The sequence below is a fragment of the Hyposmocoma kahamanoa genome, unplaced genomic scaffold (genome assembly GCF_003589595.1).
Source record: "Hyposmocoma kahamanoa isolate Upper Pololo Valley unplaced genomic scaffold, ASM358959v1 103, whole genome shotgun sequence".
NCBI classification, from domain to species: domain Eukaryota; kingdom Metazoa; phylum Arthropoda; class Insecta; order Lepidoptera; family Cosmopterigidae; genus Hyposmocoma; species Hyposmocoma kahamanoa.
The window spans coordinates 1,673,627-1,696,633 of NW_020653344.1; the positions used below are offsets into that span (position 1 = coordinate 1,673,627).

The 23,007-nt window shown below is 36.3% G+C and overlaps 1 protein-coding gene across 1 annotated transcript in view; it reads right to left on the bottom strand.

Moving 5' to 3' along the window:
* LOC113238303 (malignant T-cell-amplified sequence 1 homolog) overlaps positions 1–21,572 on the bottom strand; it is a 107,449-nt gene extending 85,877 nt beyond the window's left edge. The window contains exon 1 of the mRNA XM_026475141.1: positions 21,393–21,572. Coding sequence (XP_026330926.1) covers positions 21,393–21,571 — 179 coding nt within the window. The 5' untranslated portion in view covers position 21,572. The remainder of the gene's footprint in view (positions 1–21,392) is intronic.
* Between the last annotated feature and the right edge of the window lie 1,435 nt (positions 21,573–23,007).

The following is a 23,007-nucleotide window of genomic DNA, read 5'->3' on the forward strand; positions in this document are numbered from 1 at the left end:
GCTAACTATATAGGGGTGGAACTCTAGCCTACGTCTAGTTCCCTGATGATAGACGGGAGTCGGAATTAAATTATGCCACTCCGTCAGGTTCTCTTCGTGATATATCCTGTAGAACACCGATAAGCAGGCAACTTTACGGCGGTGGTCAAGGCTCTGCATCTTGTCATCTACTAAACCTAGTCACCCACAAGCCCCTTCATAGTCACACACAGGTCAGCCTCTTGACATGCTTTTCAACTAAATTCAAGGTGGCCAGTTGGTATATTGCAGAACCATCTCACCAGTGGCAGCAGTTTTCAGTACACGACTGAACTTGTCCTTGGTGCAGCTGAAGCAACTGTCGCGGTATATGCTCATCCGAGGCACTAGCCTCCTGGGAATAGAATGAAGTCAGTGACAAACCTGCATAGTGGCTAATCTGGAGTCAGAATCTGAACTTAGTAGGTTCCTGTGCACGCACAGGTTACAGTGCCCTTCTCGTATACCTTAAGGATCGGTAGAGAAGGTCACTATAATTAAAAGTAATGTAGAAAGATATGGGGCTGTCCCGTATGTGTCGTCCCTATCTACTGACCCGAGAGATAGGGGTTCCGGGGAGACTACGGGCCTCCTCGGTAAGACCAGTCTACGACGGGCGTTCAGGCCAAGCCATGCTCCAGTGATACGCCTTCACGGGCGTCACTGGCGGGCCCGGACATTGGGTATGGAATCGCCGGGGCTAGTAATAGCTACAGAAACGAATATATTCGTCTGCTTTGGTGGTGTGTGCCTGGAGCGTCTGTCTTGTGCGCCGCTAGCGCATATTAGTAGTGGTCTAGACGAGGGCCTAAGGCGAGTTACCCGTATAGTTGAAAACTACGTCCGGACATTGTCACAAGACACTGCGACCAACTGCTCCGGCATTAGCCCGGAGAGCTAGTAAAGTAAGAGCTAGACATACTCCGGTCCCTCCAACCACGTAGGATCTCGGAAAAAAATAACAGTTCCGCCACCTAGTGGATATTTGGTAGTGGACTTTAGAGTCAACGGCTTAGCGGTGGCAACCGTCAGTTGTGCAATGAACAGCACGAGAAGTGAGCGTGCCAACAGCTCCGGTATCTATCTGGAAAATACAGAGAGTACTGTACGTGCACCCGGGGCCAGTAACAATGGTCTGTAACAATCCTGTACACGGGCTGATCTAGGGTCAACTTATAAGGTGAATGCACAGGTTATAGTGTCTTTCCTGAAAAACCAAAAGATTGATAGGGAGGGTCACTATAATCAAAACACATGTTGAAGATACGGGACTGTCCCGGTGTGAAGTAACGCCTCATCCTGGAAAGGATGACAAGCTGGCTCGCTGCATTTTTGGCTATAGATTCTATGCATTTATCCAAAAAGCAAACCATTTTGCGTTAAACGTGCTGAGCGTACGTCCTACATAACGTCGATTTACTTAATTTGTATTGGGAGCTTGTTACGCCAAACTCTGTTATCAATTAAAAAATTGATACTTTTTCAGAGATTTGAAAAATTCCCCGTATTTCCTAAGTTTTAACCAATCTTTTTACGTTTTTTTTAATAATTGCATAAAATCCTCGTAAAATAATGCAAATTATGAAAAAAAAATTTAAACAGCGTTTTCTCAAAACTAGGTTTCGTGAGATCTTAGACTATGGAAATTTTCCATCCTATAAGCGTGAGATCTTAGATGATGGAAAAAACTAAGTGTGAGATACACGGGATACTTCTGACACGGCAGAATGGACGTAATCGTACGATTTCTAAACGAAAATGAATGCAACCAGAGACAAAAATTCGCGAGCTCGCGCATTTTAAAATTTTGTCTGTGGCCAACTGTCAAAACGTCATCCTTACTTCGAGAACGCATTTCAATTTCTGTTACAAAACACACCCGTATTTTTATTGTTCGTACCGAATTTTCGCATTAACATGTATTGAATTAACATAATTAGTGCAATAGGAAAATCAGGAATATGTTTTTATGACGTCCTCTCCCAATAAGGTTAGTAACATGATGTTACATTGCTAGGCGAGCAGTAAAAATAAACTTTTGCGTCACAAAACATTTCTATTTTGTTTACTATTTTCAGTTAGAATACGAAATGTCGAAGGCTGTGGTTATACCAGAGTGTAACAAAGATATTGGAGGCATGAAGGAGGAGATATCTTTGTCACCAAACGAGAAAAAGGATGGGGCTATGAGGTTATTTAGTAGGTTGTTGAGATTGGATACATTGGGGAAAAGGAGCAGTGGTCCAGAGAGTCCGACGTCTACGGAGCCTCCTACTACATACTATGGAGTCTACATACCTTGTGAAATAAAGAAAGGGCCCGATGAAGGTGAGAAAGTCCCTTTGTGATACATAAGTTTGTTTCACTGTTTTGTATTTTGCTGGTCAAATGTTTACATGTACTTGTTATCTGCTTTATCTCTGAGACATAGTTTTATTTATAAAGCCATGCAGCTTTGATAATTTTAAAATTAGGTCAAGTCATACAACTATTTAAAAGTGTAGTGGACAAAGGCATTGTGCATCTGCATTGTCTTAATTTAAATTCAAGGTGTGAAAATATGAAATGCACGCATGTGTGAGATGTTATCAATTCTTCAGTCATTCAACTTCACGTTTTAGAAAGTAACAGGAAGATTTTTTTTCATTTTGTTATAATTCTTTCCACATAGCTGGTTCTGGTGACTTTGAGATTTAAAGTTTCTAGAGATGTAATGATGTAAGATGAAATGAAAAAAACATTTAACTATCTTGTTGAGATAATTTGTAACGAAGAGAGAATTGGTTTACAGAAAATAATTTAAGAGCAAATATTAAACAAAATAAAGAGAATTCAATTATTACCAAAACAACTACACAACAAATAAAAATATCAAAAAAATGTACAACAAAGCATAAAATCAACTACAACGAGATGAAATTTGAACAATGACTCTAAAAACATCATGCAAAATTCAAATCAAAACGACCCGCATACAAGGTGTATGTATACACTTGTATTGACGTGCTATGCAATTCAATAGATTGATTTTATCACATAAATCTATATTATACTATTGATAAAATATTCCGTTTTACAGATCAAGTAAGTGGGGTAATTTATTTTTATCTTTATCATTTAATTTTCTTTCTACTTAATATACTGTAGTTTTTATTTCAAATTACAACTTCAACAAATTGTCGGCTTATTGCAAGGAATCATTAATTGCCTTGTAATTTATATGGCAATTAGTGACTTCTTGCAATAAGCCAATGAAATATTAATTAACATAATATGGTTTTGTTAGTCAATATTTTGACAAGTTTACTATTTCTTTTTGTAACCTGGTTCAGAAATTACTTAATCCTAGACTCATCCTACATCCTTTTACACACATCTTTATTCTTCTTGACAAGGAGTTATTTGAGTGCATTCTAGAGCAGTACCTACCTCAAAAGTGCTTAATTCACAAAGATGGCTTAAAAAATGAAGCTGGTGTGCAAAGTTGGCAAATCATGTACTAATATGCTTGGTGTCATATTCACAATAAAGATTAAAACATCCTGCAGCTGTGTGGAAGTAAAAACAGTTTTCTATTTTGGTTTGGGCTGAAAATCTTTAACAACATCTAGATTACTACTTTGCACTTAGCCTTCTTCTCTTGTTTGTATTCATTAACAAGAAAGTGAATTACAACAATAAAATAATCTTACATAATTTTTATACTTGAAGGACTTGAAGCACTTCAGTAAAACCTGAACCAAAGCATTTTTTTGCAATCAAAGATAATATCTTATTACTATAAAAGACTGAAGAAATAACATACAACTAACATTTTTCACATTCATACCATTCTTCTGTTATATAAAATTTCACGTAATCATGTGCTCAATGCTTGTAGCATTTCAAATATTTGTATTGTGTTTGTTGTACAAGGCTCTCTGCTCACCCAGTGGCACAGATACTATTGTATGCTGATCAGGCATCAGGAATGCATTATCATAAATAGCAGTTAGTTGAATGTCTTTGAATATTGTTTGTTTCTGCAATAATGGCAGACATTTACTGTTGACCATATTATTGAGCATGAAGGAGGTCTACCCCTGAATGGGATGTGCTATAATATCTAAAACTTATGATAAAATGATAAGAGATTGCAATTATATGATAAAGATGATACGAGATAGGACAGACTGATTTGCTTGCAAATTTCACCACAATACACAACAGCGGGAGCTCATTAGCAGGGAGGAGTAGTGTCTGTCCTGCCATTTTTTTAAATTTATAATTATAACAATGGAATATGATCAATCCTTTGTAATTGTATGAATGAAAAGAAATGTATATTGTCTGCAATAAATTATTTTTATTTATTATGTGAACAGGTCTCTGTTCATGAGGAGGCCTCCTCTTGAACACAGACTACGGACTTCCACTTGCTACATTCTTGACATACTTTTTCTCCTCTATACGTATCCATCTCTGTATAATTTTCTCTTCTGATTGTTTTGGAATTATTGTTCTTAATCTAAAAGTAATGAAAATGAATGGACTTTTATTGTTATTATTGCTTTCTTTTCTTTCCGTTCTTTTCGTTTCCGTTTTTTTTTCTTTCCATTCTCATTACGCAACAATTATTTGTCTAGATATTAGAGGCTTAAAGTCCATAATAACCATTGACCTGCTTTGATTTGATTTTTTTTTAATTTGATTTGCTTGTTTCGCGCGTCAGTCTACGTTTGGTCGACAGACAGCGAGATCGTCAATCATTCCGTAGTGTATAATGAAACCGTGTAAAAATTGCATAATATAAATTATAAAAGCAATCAAAATAATCAAATAGCTGTCTGTCTTTATCCTACACATTGCGTGCGCAAAAGACAGAAAGAGATCTTTTACGTCAGTTTTAATTGTTCGCACCATATATTATTGTTAAAAATTAGCTGTAACTCTTCCAAAAATAAATAAACAAGCGATTGAAACCTTTAACGCAAAGAAACTACAGAGTCGCTTTAATAGACCGAAACTTTAACTTCGAAGGCTATCAGTTTCAACTAGCAACCGATCACGCGATCACAGTGTACACACCCCATTTTTTTCGTGGTTTTTGTATAAGACCCATCGTCTATTTGTTGGTAGGTCAGTGATAATAACACAATAAATTCCAATGTGTATGTATTGCATTTTAGCACTTACTACACTTACATACTTACATACCTTTTACATCAGTTTTCCTTTTTCAAATTTCCACTGCCAGTGCTAGATACTGTGCTATTATATAAAATTATTGAACTCTAATCTTTGTATCCAAACGAAGTGTGTATATGCAGTTTTTATTGATAAATAATATTTAAGCCTTTATCCAATTTCCACTTTACTTACACTACATGAAAATGGTATGGTGTGACGAGCTGGTATTCGCAACTCGACGTTCAGGCGCTTATTTTGCGTGTGACACCACAGAAAATACCTACAGAGCACTGAAATATAGGGTTTCAAGTTTTGAAGGACACTGTGTATACAGTATTTTTTATGGTATTGAAACTTGCAAACTGTACGACGGTTAAACAACATAATAAATCACTTGTGCCTATGATTACGCTTCAATTTGAAACAAACATTGCTGCTTTGTGGTAGAAGCAGATATGATGGTGCTACCTATTATTGTTGTCTTATATTCTCTTCAGTATATTCCCTTCGTGATGCAGTTTTACTTAAACCTTTATTCCACTTGGTTGGTTGGCATTGGCCGGGCTCACAACTTGTTGGTTTTTGGTGGTTTAAATTACTGAGTTTATTAATCACACACAAAAATTCACCATTCCACAGAATAAATTGAAGAAAAGAAAAAGTTGCCACATACAAATATTACATTATGACTGACCATGTGACTGATATAAGAGATACAGTATTGCTAACAAGTTTCTGTGCGTCTAACTGTTGACTTTACAGTCATATTTGTAGCTAGGGACCGCGTAAGATACTTCTCAATTTAGTATGGCAAAGTGTACTGTACCCCTAGTAGTCATAAGTTTTCTTTTTGTATAATAATATATACATTTTGTATATTGACCTACATTTTGTACAATAAATAATACCATATAATTCCACCCCACAGAAGCTCTGCACGTGTACAAAAACAAGTCGGAAGCCTTGGAGCTGGTGCGGCGCTACAAGTCCGCACGTTTCAAGGCGTTCCGCAACAGACAGGACGCTGTCTCCTTCGCGCTGCGCGGGGCTGAGCCCACCTTTAGCTCTGACGTCACTGACAGTCGTAAGTTTTTTTTTAATTTGATCTTTTTTTAAGTTGGAATTGCAGGTGCTGTGATACTGTCATAAACTAGACATTGTCATTGAAGCTAGCGTTGACAAGACCAGTTCAACAATATTTATTATGAGGATCGCCTTCCGCAATTGTAGTATTACGGCAATCCACTTCTTCGCAAAGACATAATACGGATAAAAATTGATTTATCATTGAAATGTTCCCTTATCGTCAAGTCATAGAATAAAGAGCAAAATGTCTGAATTATTTTTCAACATTTACTAGTGTTTCTCATAATATCCGAAATAGCTCGCCCTGTGCAGTGGGATTTCCGGGAAAAAATATTCTTCAACATCAGGTATTCAGGGAAACTTGAATTTTTGATATATCAGTACCAAATAAAATAATCTGTACTCAAGCTCGCATCCAAAACACAAAACTCATCATCTACCCATAAACATCCTACTGCGGGGTCCTAATGTTTTCTAAAGTATATAGTGCGTATACGTCACGATACTTTCCGTCACAGTTAAAGCAAGTGATAATTAGTAAATCTACTACATATAATAATTGATAATGGGTGATATCAGGCAGTTGGACGATGATCAGATCGATCGATAAATCCTCCAATGAACACTACGCCAACTTTATTTTTTGTTTATTTTCTGTTATTTTTGTAAACAGCCATATTTATTTACTAATAATATGCATCCTGAATTTTGTGAAAAAAAAAGAAACAAAAGACAAAATTCGAAAAATCCACAAAAAGGACGGATTTTAGGAAAAAAATAAATAAAAAAACAAACATTTCACTGGAAACAATTCATTGGCAGTATCGAGAACATGGTGACAATCTTATTTTGATATTACTAGTGTTGGAACGAAAAAATATTCCGCCTTCAGGCCGGATACCGAATATTTGGCCAAACTATTCGGCTTGATTAATGATCTTCGGCCGAATACCGAATATTAAATCACTATTCAGCCGAATACCTAAAAAAAGGTGGAAGAGATAAGAAAGTACAGTAAATTATCACAAATAGTAACTTCTATGAAACCAAAAAAAGGTAACAAATCAAATTAACACTACCTACTTATTATGTAATTTTGTCATTAAAATCATGATTAAATAAAAGCTAACAAAATCAACCTAGTACTTATTATTTGCAAATGAAAATAAAATTAAGTTTTTGGAAATTAATCAAACTGAAGTGAAATAAACAATTACTTTCTTCGTTAAGATGTCATACATTTGAATCATAAACTTGAAAATAAAATTTCCTTTTTTGTTTCTTTTTACAAAACCATGCATCATTACTGGTTTAATTTAATTTAACTTACATAATATTTATGTGTTTGTAGCTATTTTTATGATATAACGCAGTTTGCGCGCCAAATTTCGTAAGATCATTAATCAGCCGAATAATCGCTTTCGGCCTCGCGCTGGGCCGAATATTCGATATTCGGCCTGAAGGCCAAATACTATTCGTTGCAACACTAAAAATTACATAATAAGTAGGTAGTGTTCATTTGATTTATTACCTTTGTTTGATCTCAAAGAAGTTACTATTTGTGATAATTTACTATATTTTCTTATTTCTTCCTCCTCTGTTTTTAGGTATTCGGCCGAATAGTGGTTTAGTATTCGGTATTCGGCCGAATAGTGATTTAATATTCGGTATTCGGCCGAATAGCAAAAAATAGGCCGAATAAGCCGAATACCGAATAGGAACCAAATATTCGTTTGCAACTCTAATATTTATTCTGTTCATACTATAATAATACATAAAGTAGTATATGATAAAGAAAAATCATTAGGAAATAAACATCAATGAGGAAATGCTGACAACTTTTTGTATATACCTTATCAAACCCTAGTGGCCTAGGTTATCGCTTCTTAATGCTTTTATTTGGATAATGACAGTATCACTTCTAATGAATGCTATCGCAATTTACGAATGTGTACTATTTATATGATGATTTTGTAGGCTAGTGTATCGTGATTTGAAGAGTTTGTTGAACTTTTTTGTGGACTACCATCTTGGTAAGCTAGAGTTGGGGAACTCAGCAAAAATTTTCATAAATATGTTTATTGGGAAAGATTGAAAGCAAAATTTCTTCGATCTTACTGGACTCGAATAGTGTTTGTTGAACTGGAACAAAGGTACAGACCGTTAGTTACTTAGTAGTTAGGAGATCTTACTAATGCCTTTATGTATTTGTATATAAAGATCTGTTTGTGTATTGGGTTTAAACGACATTTTTTGCTCTCAGCACAAGTGTGTACAACTTATGAATGGAAGACAGACCAAATAAATACTAGTTTTCTACTTTCGTGTTATGAAGTTACTCAGTCAGGTACCTTTACAGCGACCAGAAACTAACGAGAGATGTCTCTGCGTTAATGGCAATATTTATTTATTGAATATGATATTTTACTACCATGATTTCATTACTCAATGACATAAGTCAATAAAATAACAGACCAGTGTTAAAATTTGGCCATACATTTTGTATGAAATTGTTTTTTTATTAAATTTGACCAATTTCTGCTGTTCCAATTTTTGTCTTCTGATACTATGAAATCATCCTTATAAGAAACTGAGTCTTTTAGCATTTAAAAAAAACTAGTACATTTTATTCATTTTGTATGAAAAAGTATTTTATGAAATTTGAACAACTTCTGCCGTCCCGATTTTTTACGTCCCGTACAATGAAATGATCTCTTCCTGAAACTAAGTCGATCAGCACTAAAAAAATTTTAATCAATTTTATTCATTTTTATGGACAACCAACGCTTGACCAAAAAATTGACTATGCCAAAATTGTTTTCACAAAAGGACTTAATAATTGAAAAGACGACTTAAATGGTTCCTAAGACAGTTTCCTTGTATCTTCTATGGTTTCGGATTTCCTCATACTGTCCCATTAAATTATAATATCAGTACAGAGTACTAAAAAAACCGACCTGAAAAGTCATTAATCCCCTAGTTAGCCAGCATTTGGTAGCCAGCATTAGAGGTGGAACATTTTCGTCAAATTTTAATGGGACCACTACCGAGGTACCCTCTTTCCAACAAAAAAAGATTCATCACAATCGGTTCCCAAAGTTATCGCGTAACATACCTTCAAAAATACATACTTTTTTTTCAAAGATTTTTTTTCGTGTTTATTTATTTTTCTTACTGTTTATAATTTTTATTAAAAAAAAATGGAGAGAAGACTATGAATCACTATGGATAATTATCTGATAAATAAATAAATAGTTAGATAACATCACATAAGTTGTTCTGATCCCAAATTAAGTAGCTAAAGCACTTGTGTTATGGAAATCGGAAACAACAACAGTACCACAAACACCCAGATCCGAGACAACATAGAAAAGTTATTTTCTACCAGACCGGAAATCGAACCCAGGACCTCGGTGACACCATGAAAACCGGTGCGCAAGCCACTCGACCACGGAGGTCGTGAAAATAATTAATATAAAAATATTGAAATAATTATCAGATACATTATCAAAGAAAATAAGTATTGTGATTATTACGAACACTGATACTAATACATAAATAATAGTAATCAGAAAACTAGTCTATGAATAACAATTTTTTTTATTGTAGCTTTAATGGGTGAGAAGCCTTACCCATTCAAAGCGCCGTCGTTTCAAGACATGGTGGCTCTGCGCAAAGCGATCGAGGCGGGACTGGCTGGGTCAGTACGCGACCGCATATGGGACAACCCGCGATTCCTCGTCAGCAGTGGCAATACTCCTGCCATATTACAGGTATAGTGTGTTACTCTAGTCTGTAGATGCTATATCCGTATGGGACATTTTGAGTCTTGAGCATATCCCGGATACTCCATACGGGAAAAGTTATTTGCCTACTACTATTACGTACAACAAGGCGCTGTTTGCACACACGCAAATGTGTGCGTGAAGTGATTGGGTTACCAACTTTCTCGTATCATTTATTATCTGGTTTAACGTGCACAATGACTTTATAAGAGCGGCGTAACTAGCAAATGAATGTATTGTATATTTTATAAGAATAAATTTAAAAGCACTTATAAAGTTACATTTTTGGCAGGTATATTTTATCAACCAAGGTATTTGAAATTGCGTGTACACAATTTATCACTAGTTAATATATTCACTTTACGTTTATCGCCAATTCAAAATAAAAATTCGTGAACCCTTGTCTGCTCGTTCATGAACTTATGGTGTCTCATTATATTGACGTAATAAACCTGTATTATGTCTTAATACATAAATACGAATTTGCTCTACACTAAATAAATTGAAAAAAAAAAAAAACAACTCTGGATGAGTCTCAGATATAATAAGTTAATAAATAAGTACATCGTATCATCTTTCGGAAAACGAAAGAAACTCCTCTTTTTATCCCATTTAGATGTCCCGACAACACACGTCTCACGACTCCCTACATGGCGCCAGGTGTCATAATCCTTTTAAGTAATGACTTAGTTTTTAATTCCTCGGGTTAAAATACTTCGACTCAAATTGTCTTTAGTTTTTTTTTAGTCTAATCGTGAGGCGATAAAAATTTGTCGAATTTTTTTAATAGGTCTAAAAGACGTGAGCCTCCTAGGCCACCTACCACGCTGGCTAAATTCTCATTAGAAGATGCCCATGATCATGGTGTCACATACAATTGGTGTCGAGTAGAAACAATAGATTCCAATGTAATTGGGACTGGAATATATAGAATGGGTTTATGGGTACGGCCATCTGCTAAAAGTGCATAAAGGTACTGCGGAAATATGAGATCTTCACGGTATAAATTCGAGGCGTTGTCTGTTGAAGTCCAACCCAAAAACGTTTTTTTGAAAAGACGTCCATTTTCTTGTGAAATTAGACTACAACTATTTTATGTTAGTGTGGCGCGTGTAGATAAGGCACGTTGTCTACCATATAAATACTTACAAGGCCCTGAAACTTGATGAATAATAGTAACCCGTATTTTAAAGTGTGTTGGTTGGAAATCGTGCGGAAGTGAATTCATTACACAGTACAATTATGCGATGAAACTACTCGCATGCTAGTGATTATATTAGTAATATAAATATGAAATATTTGTTTTTTGAACTTATCTCTGAATCTAATAAACCCATTTAAACGTATGTTTAAACTATATTTAAAGTACTCTTACGTGGGCTGCCATTTACACTATTTTGCTTTTCATTGATAATAATATAGTAATTAGATTTAGATTACCTGACGTACAGTACGTATTGTTGATCAGAAATTGTCTTGGTATTCACAACTAGACTTAATATCGAGTAGGATAAGAAAGCTTGTTTGGGTTTTCAAAACTTTGCGACATGTCGCAACAAGGGATTTGCTAAATAAAACATACATTGCCCTTGTGCAATCTGTTATTGTTTATTGTATTCCAATTTGGGGAGGTGCATCGAAAACTAAATTCTTGGATCTTGAGAGAGCTCAGAGATCATTACTGAAAGTTATGCATTTTAAGCCATATAGATTTCCCACTACAGAACTTTATAATCATAGTAACGTACTTTCAGTAAGGAAACTATACATATTGCATGTGGTTGGTAAACTCCATAGGTCATTGAAATTTGACCAAAGGGTGCAAAATAAAAGAAGAAATGATGTAGTGGCTCCTTCTCAATTAACCAATTCGTACTTTGCAGGAAAACATTATAATAAACAATCTGCCTATATTTATAATAAAATAAACAGAATATTAAAAATATATTCTATGCAATATTACGACTGTAGAAGCGCGATGATAAAATGGCTGAAATTGTTAAACTATGACGAAACTGAGGATCTACTAAATGTACCTGCTTAATTCGTGGTGTTGACTTTAATAAATACTGTTTGTTGCTCACGTGTACGTATACTCAATTCTCAACTTCAACCATTGCTAATACTCTCATCTCACACACTTTCACTCACACTTACACTTATACACACTCACTTACATACATACACCTTTTTACATTATATATATACCTAATATCCTAATTTTAAGTAAATAAATTGTACATGTTTAAATATTTAATATCTGGTCATACATAGTTTTGTAATGTGGAGGAGCGACATTCCTATCACAAGTATATTTTTACTTAAAAGGAGTGTCAAACCCAGAACAATGAAAACCCATGTATAAGTTGATGAAAATAAACATTTTTAATTTTTTTTTTTTAATTTTTAAAAAAAAAATTTAACTATCAAAATGATTTGAAACTATTTCCTTTCATGAAAAGTCCCAAACAGACATAGACTGCAGTACTAACTAATATGTTATAATTTATTCTAATTTCCATTAATAATAATTATAATTTAATTTAATTTTAAAAATTCACATTGTTAAAATAAAAATAATTGTAAAACATATGTAGCGTAAATTGGAATGTTCCTTGTAAAATTTTAAAATAAGGTGTTTAATTAATAACTTTTGTAACTATAGTGAAAAATAAGGTGGTTTGCATTAATATTAAACATAACTGGTTGATGACTTTTACCACCTCAATCAACCATGACCATGGGATCTGTAAAGGGCCCGAAATTTTTTTGTTTGAAAAACCAACGCGATTTAAATCTGAAAAAATAGTTTCATCTCCTATGTGTAACGATAGCAAGAACCTAAGAACTCGATACGATTTGAATTGTCAAATTAACGACCAGCTCAAACATTTTCGAACTGATCTATTTATTACACAAAATATGACATTAACATAAACATTTTACAAAAAAATGACAACATTAATTAATATACAGTGATGGGACAAAAGTGGGTCCGGCGGTGGTGGTGACACGCTAATTCATAACACATGCAGTGCCACTCAAAGCTTTAAATCGCAAAGATTTAAGGGACACTGCCACTGTGCCCTGAGTCATAACTTGACAAATCCCTGCTTTCACCAGTACCACACCCCGGACACTCCATACAACGGTCGAAAATTATTTACCTACTACTACTACATACAGCAAGGCGCATACTGCACACGCGCAAATGCAAATGTGTGCGTGAAGTGGCAGGGTTACCCATCACTTTCTCACATTATTACGTTACGTGGTCAGAGCGGCAACATAGCGAAATTTCTAACGCGAATCTGTTATCTATGATTCTATTAATACAATCCTAATAATTATACATCTATAAGGTATTTATATCGATATATTATTATATTTTTCATTAATTCTCTAATTAGAGTAATGTTGAAGATTTATTTCAAAAATATATTAAAAGCACTTAAAATGTTATATTTCGGACATGTACTTTTAAATAAGGTAACCAAGGTATTTGAAATTGCTTGTCCAAGTTTAGTTAATAATTAGATATATTCACTACCTACGTAATATTTATCGGCAATACGAATGGAAATTCATGCGAAGTCATGGCGTCTCATTAAATTGGTATAATAAATCTGAATTTTTTTATACATACATATATTACTGTGCAGTAAATAAATGAAGAAAACAACTGAATGGGTCTCAGACATAAGTTTTTTTTACTTACTTCGTTTCATCTTTCGGAAATGATGATAAACAACCGTAGACATCACAATTCACGACAATTATAAATAGTAACGTAAAATAATGTTTTATATTAACGTACAAGTTTCGTTATAAATAAATAAATACTATATTCAAATATCAAAGCCGTCTTCGCGCGAAAACGGCTCGCCGGCAGCCTTGTAGTCGTTCAGTCAATGTGACCGGCAATGCGCAGGGCGTGGTGCGGTATCTAAAACCAGGGAGGGGCGGAGAGTGTCCGTTCTCTTATTCTTTATTCTCTGCCAGTACACTTAGGGCGCGTTCCCATTGTGGCGTGACGACAGGTTAAAGTGTGTCGTGTAGGTAAAAGTGTTGAATATTTGAATTGAAAGTTGAAAGAATTGAATTGAAAGAAGAGAAAAAATTTAAAGGCTTGAATATAATGAAGTGGTTCACATAATATAAACACGCTTAACTATCATTCACGACATTTTTGACGTTACGACGACAGACTGTCGTGATAATAGGAACAGTCTGACGATAAGTAAAACGTATGATTAAAATGTAGATGTACTTAAACGATTCTGTCGTGCAAACGACAAGGCGGCTGCCGTGAGCCGATAAATTGTCGTCACGATCTAGTGGGAACAGCTAGACACGACAGTCGTTAACTCTACGTCTAGAAACGTCCACAACACGGTCAGGACAGGTAGTCGTGATATGGGAACAGGCTAGACGTGACAGTCATCCAACGATAAATAAAAGAAAATCGTTACGACATAATGGAAACGCGCCTGCTCCTCAAAACCCGAACGCGGTATTTCCCTGGACGAGCTCTTTCAGAAGGAGCTCTACTAAAACAATTGCATTAAGGACTCCCAAGTTTGACTTGAAATAATACTATATAATCATCATTTACAGGAGGGCTCTCGCTACAACGCTCTCCACATAGCGGCGAAAGCTATGAACGCTGAACTGTGCAACTTAATTCTTACAACAGTCGGCAACCCTGCGTTCGTGCAGACGCTGTATGGAATGGACGCGGACGCCGAATCCTGTAAGGTAAGTCATATTGTTGCCTTCAGTTATAACTGAAAGATCAAGAATGACGCCACCTCTAATTAAAAGCATTGCACTTGTCGGTATAAACCTTTTTAAATATTATTGATTAAATAAGGTTTTAAACAATATGCGTATCGTCAATGGAAAGGTAAAAAAGGTTAAAGCGTGTTTGTTCATCTGATCCTTGTCGAATCTATTTACGACGATTATATGTGTCTGCAGTACAAACTCGGAATCCTCCATTGACTTATTAGTTTTCACTAGTGTTGCAACGAGTAGTATAATTCGGTCATGAGAGTGGCCGAGTAGTCGAATATTCCTACAAGCTATTCGGGCTGACTAATGCACGTTCGAAAATTGGCACGAGAAATACCACTTATAACTTCAGTCATGATAAATAATTTTGTACAATGAAACAAAAAACGTACTTTGGTTTCCAAGTTTATATTTTAAATTTATGGCTTAACGAAGGAAGTAATTGTTTATTTCACTCATTGTGATTAACTTTCAACAACTTAATTTTATTTTGGTTCACAAATGAGTTTCTTTTGGTCATGAAAAAAAAAACATAATAAATAGTTTTTATTTCATATGTTACTTTTTGGTTTCTAAGTTACAATGTTACATTTTTTTGATCATTTACAATGTATGTTCAGCATTGATAAAAGTTACATGATAATTTACTGTTTATTTTCTTATTTCTTCCTCCTGGTTTTAGGTATTCGGCCAATAAGCTGTATACCGAATATTCCCTGCGACAGATTTTACCCATCCATGTTCGTTACCAGGAATTCGCCGAGATCCTAGTCGATCGTTATCTTAACACGCCCGACAAGGGGTTGAACGAGACGCCTCTGCACTTCGCGGCGAAATTCGGCGCTGAAGATGCAGTCGACGTCCTCACGTCATTTCCGCAGTGTAACAAGAATGCAGTCAATAGACACGGGGAACAGCCAAAGGACGTGAGTCTATATAATTCAAGTTTGACCGAACGGTTACCATGCCGGACTGCCACGCAGAGGTCCCAGGTTGGATTCCCGAACCGGGAGAAATATTCGTATGACCTACATTAATTTCTCTCGTGAGTTTAAGTGTAATGTGTGGTTGTCTATGTGTATGTCCATGGCACCCGCGACACAGGGTTTCCCTAATACGAGGCTATGTTGAGTGTGTGTGTACAGTGTACAGTATTAACGTTGAAATGATGCAAGGGATTGAAAATATTTAAGTGATGAAAATCTTATCATAACGAAGATAAGGCGCACTTTCATTTGTTTCCAGACAATAGTTCGAATCAAAATTACACCTGAAATTGATTTAGATAAAATTATTGGGTAACGTTCAGAAACTGAACGCAGAACACTCAGGTTTATTTTGATATCGATGTCACATATAGCAAGTAATCTAAAGACTGAAATTATAGACAGGCAATTTCGCTGATATGTCCACATCATACAGGGTTACGGTTAATGTAATTTGTTTTAAATTTAGTACACTTTTTAGCACCGATTCGCTCTTTGGCAGCCCGTTGTCAGGCATGATTATGAAGGCATTAACAGCGGCAACAGAAACAACGTATAAGGTCGCATGAAAGTTACTGAAACAATTTTGTTCCCGGCTTTTCAATGATAATAATAATAACATTAATAAAAATAATAATATTAAAGTTTATTTTTTCTTCCACAAAGTGCATAATTATAGCTACGAACAGTTTACACGTTAAATTGTGGTAAGGATAATTTTGTGGGAGAGTGATGCCTAAACTTCCTAAATTTAAATAACAATACCTGTGCGTCAGGTCACCAAGTTCCCACCTCTCAGATATACAAGTTCAAAAAATCGCACAAGGTATTTTTAACACTACTATCACCATCGAGAAATATTGTAATGTCGCTTCTCAATCCACAGATACAAACGAATGAGTTGAATCTTGTAAATTAGAATCTCGAAAAGAATGATTACTCACGTGTATAGGTGCATCATACACCTGTGGGTGTTCATTTACTGGAGAGTTGTAATGTCAATCAATGATGATAATTTAATTCTGTACGTTCCAGATAATTTGCACGCGATCGAACACGGGCACGCCCGAAACGGTGCGTCGCATCGCGGCCATGTTGGAGGACAGATACTACGTGCCCGTGCTGCACTGCGAGGACGACAGCGGAGCTCCCACCATCGGAAGGGCTTTCACGCCCGCCGCACCTCCGGTACTTGCCCGATATTATTTGTGTCATTTGCAACTTGAAGTTTGGTCTCAAATCGCCATTTTTAATTGGTAGAAGCGAAGGCTTATCCACTCCTTGATATCGTGGAACTATTTTCAACACATAAAACAATACATAAAAATTCCTTCGATCTAACTAGAAAGGGATGTCGATTCAGCATCTGTGGAAACATGGCCACCGCTCTTATCATCTGATATGATACAGATCTAACGATTTTCTCTATGTGCTTGTTGCTGATATTTGTTTCTGCTGACATGATCTGTAGGTCAGTTGGTAAAAGCGGTAGCCACGTTGAGGCAACAGTCGCTGGTTCGAGTCCACACGGATCGAAGTTTTTTTTCTTGTGTCTTCGATTTTTGTATCAATAATAATGATAAACTAGTGGAATATTTAAAAAAAAAAGGTGAATATGTTGGTAGTAAAAATATCATGATATTTAATATAAAAATAAATATTTGTGTATAGTTACGTAATTGTTGTTTATAGACATCGAGTATATAACCAGAAGTAGAGACGAAATAAGGGCCATGTATTCCTGGTAACACATTAGCGATACAGCTCTTATAAATATCAACTCTCGTTTGCACTGAAAAATAGATAGGCCAGCTACTGACCTGTGTGTACATCTCCGTATATTCCAAAAAATATTCTGTATTTTTGTAATACAGATAATGTCTCTAACAATGGCGTGCTGTTCCATTCGTTGGAGTGGGGAAAAACAGCAAAACATCTAATTACAAAACAAACGGTAATCACATTTCATCGGTAATTAAATATTAAATATGTAATTATGAAATTTTCGTGCATTATACCAAAACTCAAGTTAACTGGTCGATTTGAAGTGAAACAGTTGACGACAACCATTGACGACACCTGTCAATTGTTTTGAACTCGGGCTAGCCAATCGGAGCGCAGTTGTCACAGTAATGATATGGCAGAATAGTGTTCAAACAAATTAAATGAGATTTCGTCTCTATTTCTGGTTATATACTCGATGTTTATAGAAAACGTACTGGATTCGAATAAGGTTGATTTTTTACACGAAATGGTATTTACTATTTTTTGTTGATTTCGTTTGATATAAGACTATGTAATTTTGGTATGTAATGTAATAGTAAGTTTATCAGTGTGCGTGCGTTTTGCGATAACGGCTTTAGTTTAGTTTGTTTGTTCTATGATATAAAATATAAGACAATAGTTTACCTCGTACTTTTTTCTGTAGGAGATAAACCGCGATCCGCTGAGTCCGCGTTACGAGATCCGTGCGTTCGCGGGGCCGATGAAAGCCACCGACGCGGACACGTTCCGCCGCCGCTGGAAGACGCCGCCGCGAACCGTCCGCCCACCAGGCAAGCTCGCACCAGCTACCTTCAGGCTGCAGGAGATGACTAAAGGACTGGAAACCGTTGGCAGGTCGGTTACACTAGTTCCAAGTATTCTCGATAGAGTACATTTCTTCATTCACTTGCTTACTGAACGAACTCAAAGCTTTATTTGTGCTTCGCTTTCTGTTGTGCCGGTCGTCGTCCTTAATTAGCTTTTAACCACTATGTATTTGTTTACAGAAATTTAGCAGAACAAATGAAAATAGGTTGGAAAGAATACTGGCCATTCCTAGACACATTCACAGATCTGCGCACACCGGAAGGCTTGATTTTATTAGAAAACTATCTGAAAGCGAAATACGAGATCGCCTGTACCTTCGCCTATAGCGACAGTTGCGTTGACGTACCGGAATCACCTGAAAACCTGACCATATCACGGCTCAATTTGGGGAATATCTCACAACAGAGTCCTGTAACAGATACGTCAATGAGCCCGATGTCAGAATTGTGCGTAGCTATGAATACGTGTAAAATAACTGACCGTCCACCAAATTGGAGGAAAACAGGGCCAATAAGACGACTGCTCGCTCAACAACCAATAGTCAAAAAGCTGCCTAATGGTGAGGCCACGGCTGTATTAAACCACACAGTTAGCCCGTTACTCTGCATAGAAAGAACTTGCCAGGTATTCGCAAAAAGAATAGCTGATGCGTTAACATTCTCTCTAACTGCAGAACCTGAAGTAGCTGGCGAATCCTTAAAATCTGAAGCCAAGCATTTACAAAACACGATTTTTACCTACATGGACGACGAGAGATTCCAAAAAATAGATTTCGCTTTGACGCACTCGCGACTTGCGCAGCTAGTAGTATATAAACTCAGACAACAAACAACAGAACTTGATGACATTAAAAATCTAGTAGAATTTTTAGGAAAACTTCGGTGTCCGAATGATGATATATTTAGCTCTGATGACGAACGGAAACCGACGAGCTCTCGAGGACCAAATAAAGTCAAAATGATGCACGTCACAGATGGCCATGTTAGATGTTTAGCTAGTTTTATATGTGAAGAGTTGACGGAGACGGACGGTACGAAAAGCCCCGCTATGTCGGAGACAGGATGTATTGAAATATGGGAGAAGGCCGCTAAGTGCAGATGCGAGTGGAAGATAGAGGCATTTGAGAGAAATAGCAAGAAAAACGCATCGTTTAGAAAAAACAGATCTATTTTGTCGACGAGTCCGAAAAGTGATAGTTTTATTAGGCGGCTTTCTTTTGATCATGACATTGGTGAGTAGATCTTCTTTGCCTTAATAGCTGTGTAACGAAAACGGGATTGATGGGCTTAGCACTTGTGTTTTCAAAATCAGGGTTTCAAGCGATAATTATCGTTGAAAATTATTATGGTTATTATTTTGATAAATACACCTTGATCATTTATCTTGATATTAATAAAAAATAATTAAAATATCAAAATGCTTCCGCTAGCAATGTCGTGTCATGTGTTTGTATCAGACACTTATCCAATATGTCAAATGTTATACTCAAAAAAGTCACAGACCAAATCGTTTTCCTGAAGATTTTTCTTCGTGCCTATTTAGTTTTGTCGCTTTGCTATTTTAATAAAAAATTAAACAAATAAAACTATGAATGAACATGGATATTTAACGGACGCATATCAGATAGTTATCAGATAATTATCATGATAATTATTATACAATATAATATCGTGATAATTTCAAATGTTGTTCAAATTATATTGACTGAGGTTTTGCATTTTAGAATAAATTACAAAAGGATAATTGATTATAGATGAACCTTTAAGTTTATAATAGAAAACTACCGTGAGACTCTGACACGAAGTGGTATAGATGAGCATTTATGCACGATATATACATAAGAAAATGCATAGTCAAACACACGCACGTATACAAATAAACAAACGAAAACCACACACACACACACACACACACACACATATACTTACACAAATTTCGAGTACAATAGCCTACTAACAATTTAATTTTACTTTCAATTTTATTTCTTACTTTTGCACATATTGTTTGTTATCTTAAATGCGAGTTTTATCTTGTTAAATAGCACCTACAGTAGAAGTATTGTATTGTTTCCGGAGGTGGGAGCCTGGAGATCTGTCACACAGGTACACCTAGTAAGGACTCCAGTCTCTTACCAAGGTTTTTCTTTTCTTAGTAAAAGTTCACGTTAGCTCTTTATAAATTTATTTATTTAAGGACCTTGATAAAAGACAATAAAGATTATTATTATTAACTAAACTAACAGACAATTCACGTATTTAAGTGGAATTTTTGCTCAACATGTCACGTTTTGTTGACAGGTTAGAACCAGTCCTTAATCATGAGATTCCGCGGCGGTGACTTAGTACGGCTACTTAGTCGTCAAGAGTCGTAAAGAGTCCGGTTACTTAGTACGGCTGCTGGCGCAGGCGGTGGCACGAGGGACCGTACTGAGTGACCGGGCTCTCAGGCCTTTGGCGCGCAGTTTCCGTTGAATCATCGGTGCGGAATCTCATGACTAAGGATCACGGACTAGTTCGAAACACGTCGAAAAAAAATTGGACTTTACATTTCTAACCTAGAGTTTTGTCGATTTTATTTAAACTTGACCATGATTTTAATTTCTAAGTATGTACGTGAATGTTTGGTAGCAATTCTTGGCGGACTGTGACCTAAACCTTAGCGGTGATCTGTGCCCCACAGTCGGACGCATAGTGGTTGACAGTGATGATGATGATGAATAATAACACTGGTAACAACGTAAAAACAACCATGATGTGCAGCTTTAGGAATCTCGCTATGTATAGAACTAATGGGAATAAAGATAAAAACATTATATTTATTCGCACTAGTTCTATGTAAGAAACTTTTTGTTGAGTACAAGGAAGTTCTGAGAATAAACGCATATTCTAAGCTACTATGAACGACCCCTGTCCAGATTTTCACCGTCAGTTGAGATTGGGAAGGAACGTTTTGGTTCAGTTACCTTTTCATTTTTACAGGCGACGGCAAGCTACAGCACACGGAGGCGGAACAGCCAGTAAGCGTTAACTCGCCGGGCGGCGACAGCTCTCCTGTGGCCGTACCGCAGCCCTTTGTTCTGCAGCCGACCGCACCCACAGCGCATACGCAAGTCGTTGTGCAGGAGCCTGTAATGTTCACCATCGACGTCGCGAAGTGCCACGTTGTTAACGCAGAGGTCTGTGCTAACTTGTTGAATATTGATTATGCAGTCACGAATAAGTAATAATAATAACGCACACACCCTGTATCGCGGGTGCCTTGGACCCACACATAGACAACCACCAATTACACTCAAACTCACGAAAGAAATAAATATAGACCATACAAATATTTCATCCGGCCTGAGAATCGAACCCGAGACCTCAGCGTGGCAGTCCAGTGTGGTAACCGTTTGGCCCTGGAGGCAGTTAAATAATTTTGAATTTGAGGCAATATTGTTTAAACAACCATAAATACAAGAATACACACGTGGTAGAAGTAATACAATTTCCTTTCTTAAAACTGATTTGTGTTTTCCTATACAATAACGGATTAAATAAAAGAAATGTATAAATGTAACGTGTACGTATTCTGTAACGTGTGTCATTAAAGTACATTGGCTTTCTTGCAGCTAACAGACGACTCGGAGTGTTCGGCGGCGTCGTGTGCGTCAGACGACGAGGAGGCGTACCAGACCGCGTCCGAGCAGTCCGCGTCCGAGGATAACATGCACGACGCCAGCGACCGTGCCTTGGCCGAGCCCTTCATCTACGGGTTTGTCTTCAGACATTATAATTATCGCGTGGTAACTCCGTCTAACCACTCATATTGTGCCGACCCACTTAGCGCGGGATAAGGACAGGAAGAAGAAGGTACTCCGTCCAACCATTTATTTCACTTTTGGCGTGTGCATGTCTCCGAAGTTCCGCAATTATTGACATATAACCATAAACAAAAAATTCAATACTTCCTTGACTTTAATTTTAGTGAAGAGACGTGTTCTTTAGCTTCGATATTTAAAAGTAAAAAAAGTAAAAGTTTAAAAGTAACGAAGATGATACATGTTGATAAATTTTGGTACCTGTAATAAATTATAATGATATGAAATAAATTATAAATAATTATAATAAATTCTTATTGTTTATTATAATTAATCGTCGTATTCCTCTCCATATGATCGTGAATCATCACTTGAATCCTCACTAACATTAATTATTAATTCTTGAGTATTGTCAAATTGTCAAACGCAACATCGTGATCCCAATCAGACGACAATATTTTCTTTATGAAACCCGCTCACATTCGTGATTAAAACTTCTTTATAAATAAAATCGATTGTTTTACGCACGCATTAGGACATCACTAATTGATTAGACTTCAAGCTGTCAAAACCTAAATAAATGGTTGGACAGAGTATAGTCTGCGTTTCCACTTTTGTGCGTCTTTTTGACAGGGAATTCCGGAAAGAATTTTTTTATGAATCTAGGGACAAGACGAACAAGTCGCGCGCCTGGTGGTAAAAGACACGCCTATTTATGACCGTTACAGCGCCTCTCAGAGTTTTAAATCGCAAAGATCCGAGGGGCACTGCTACTGCA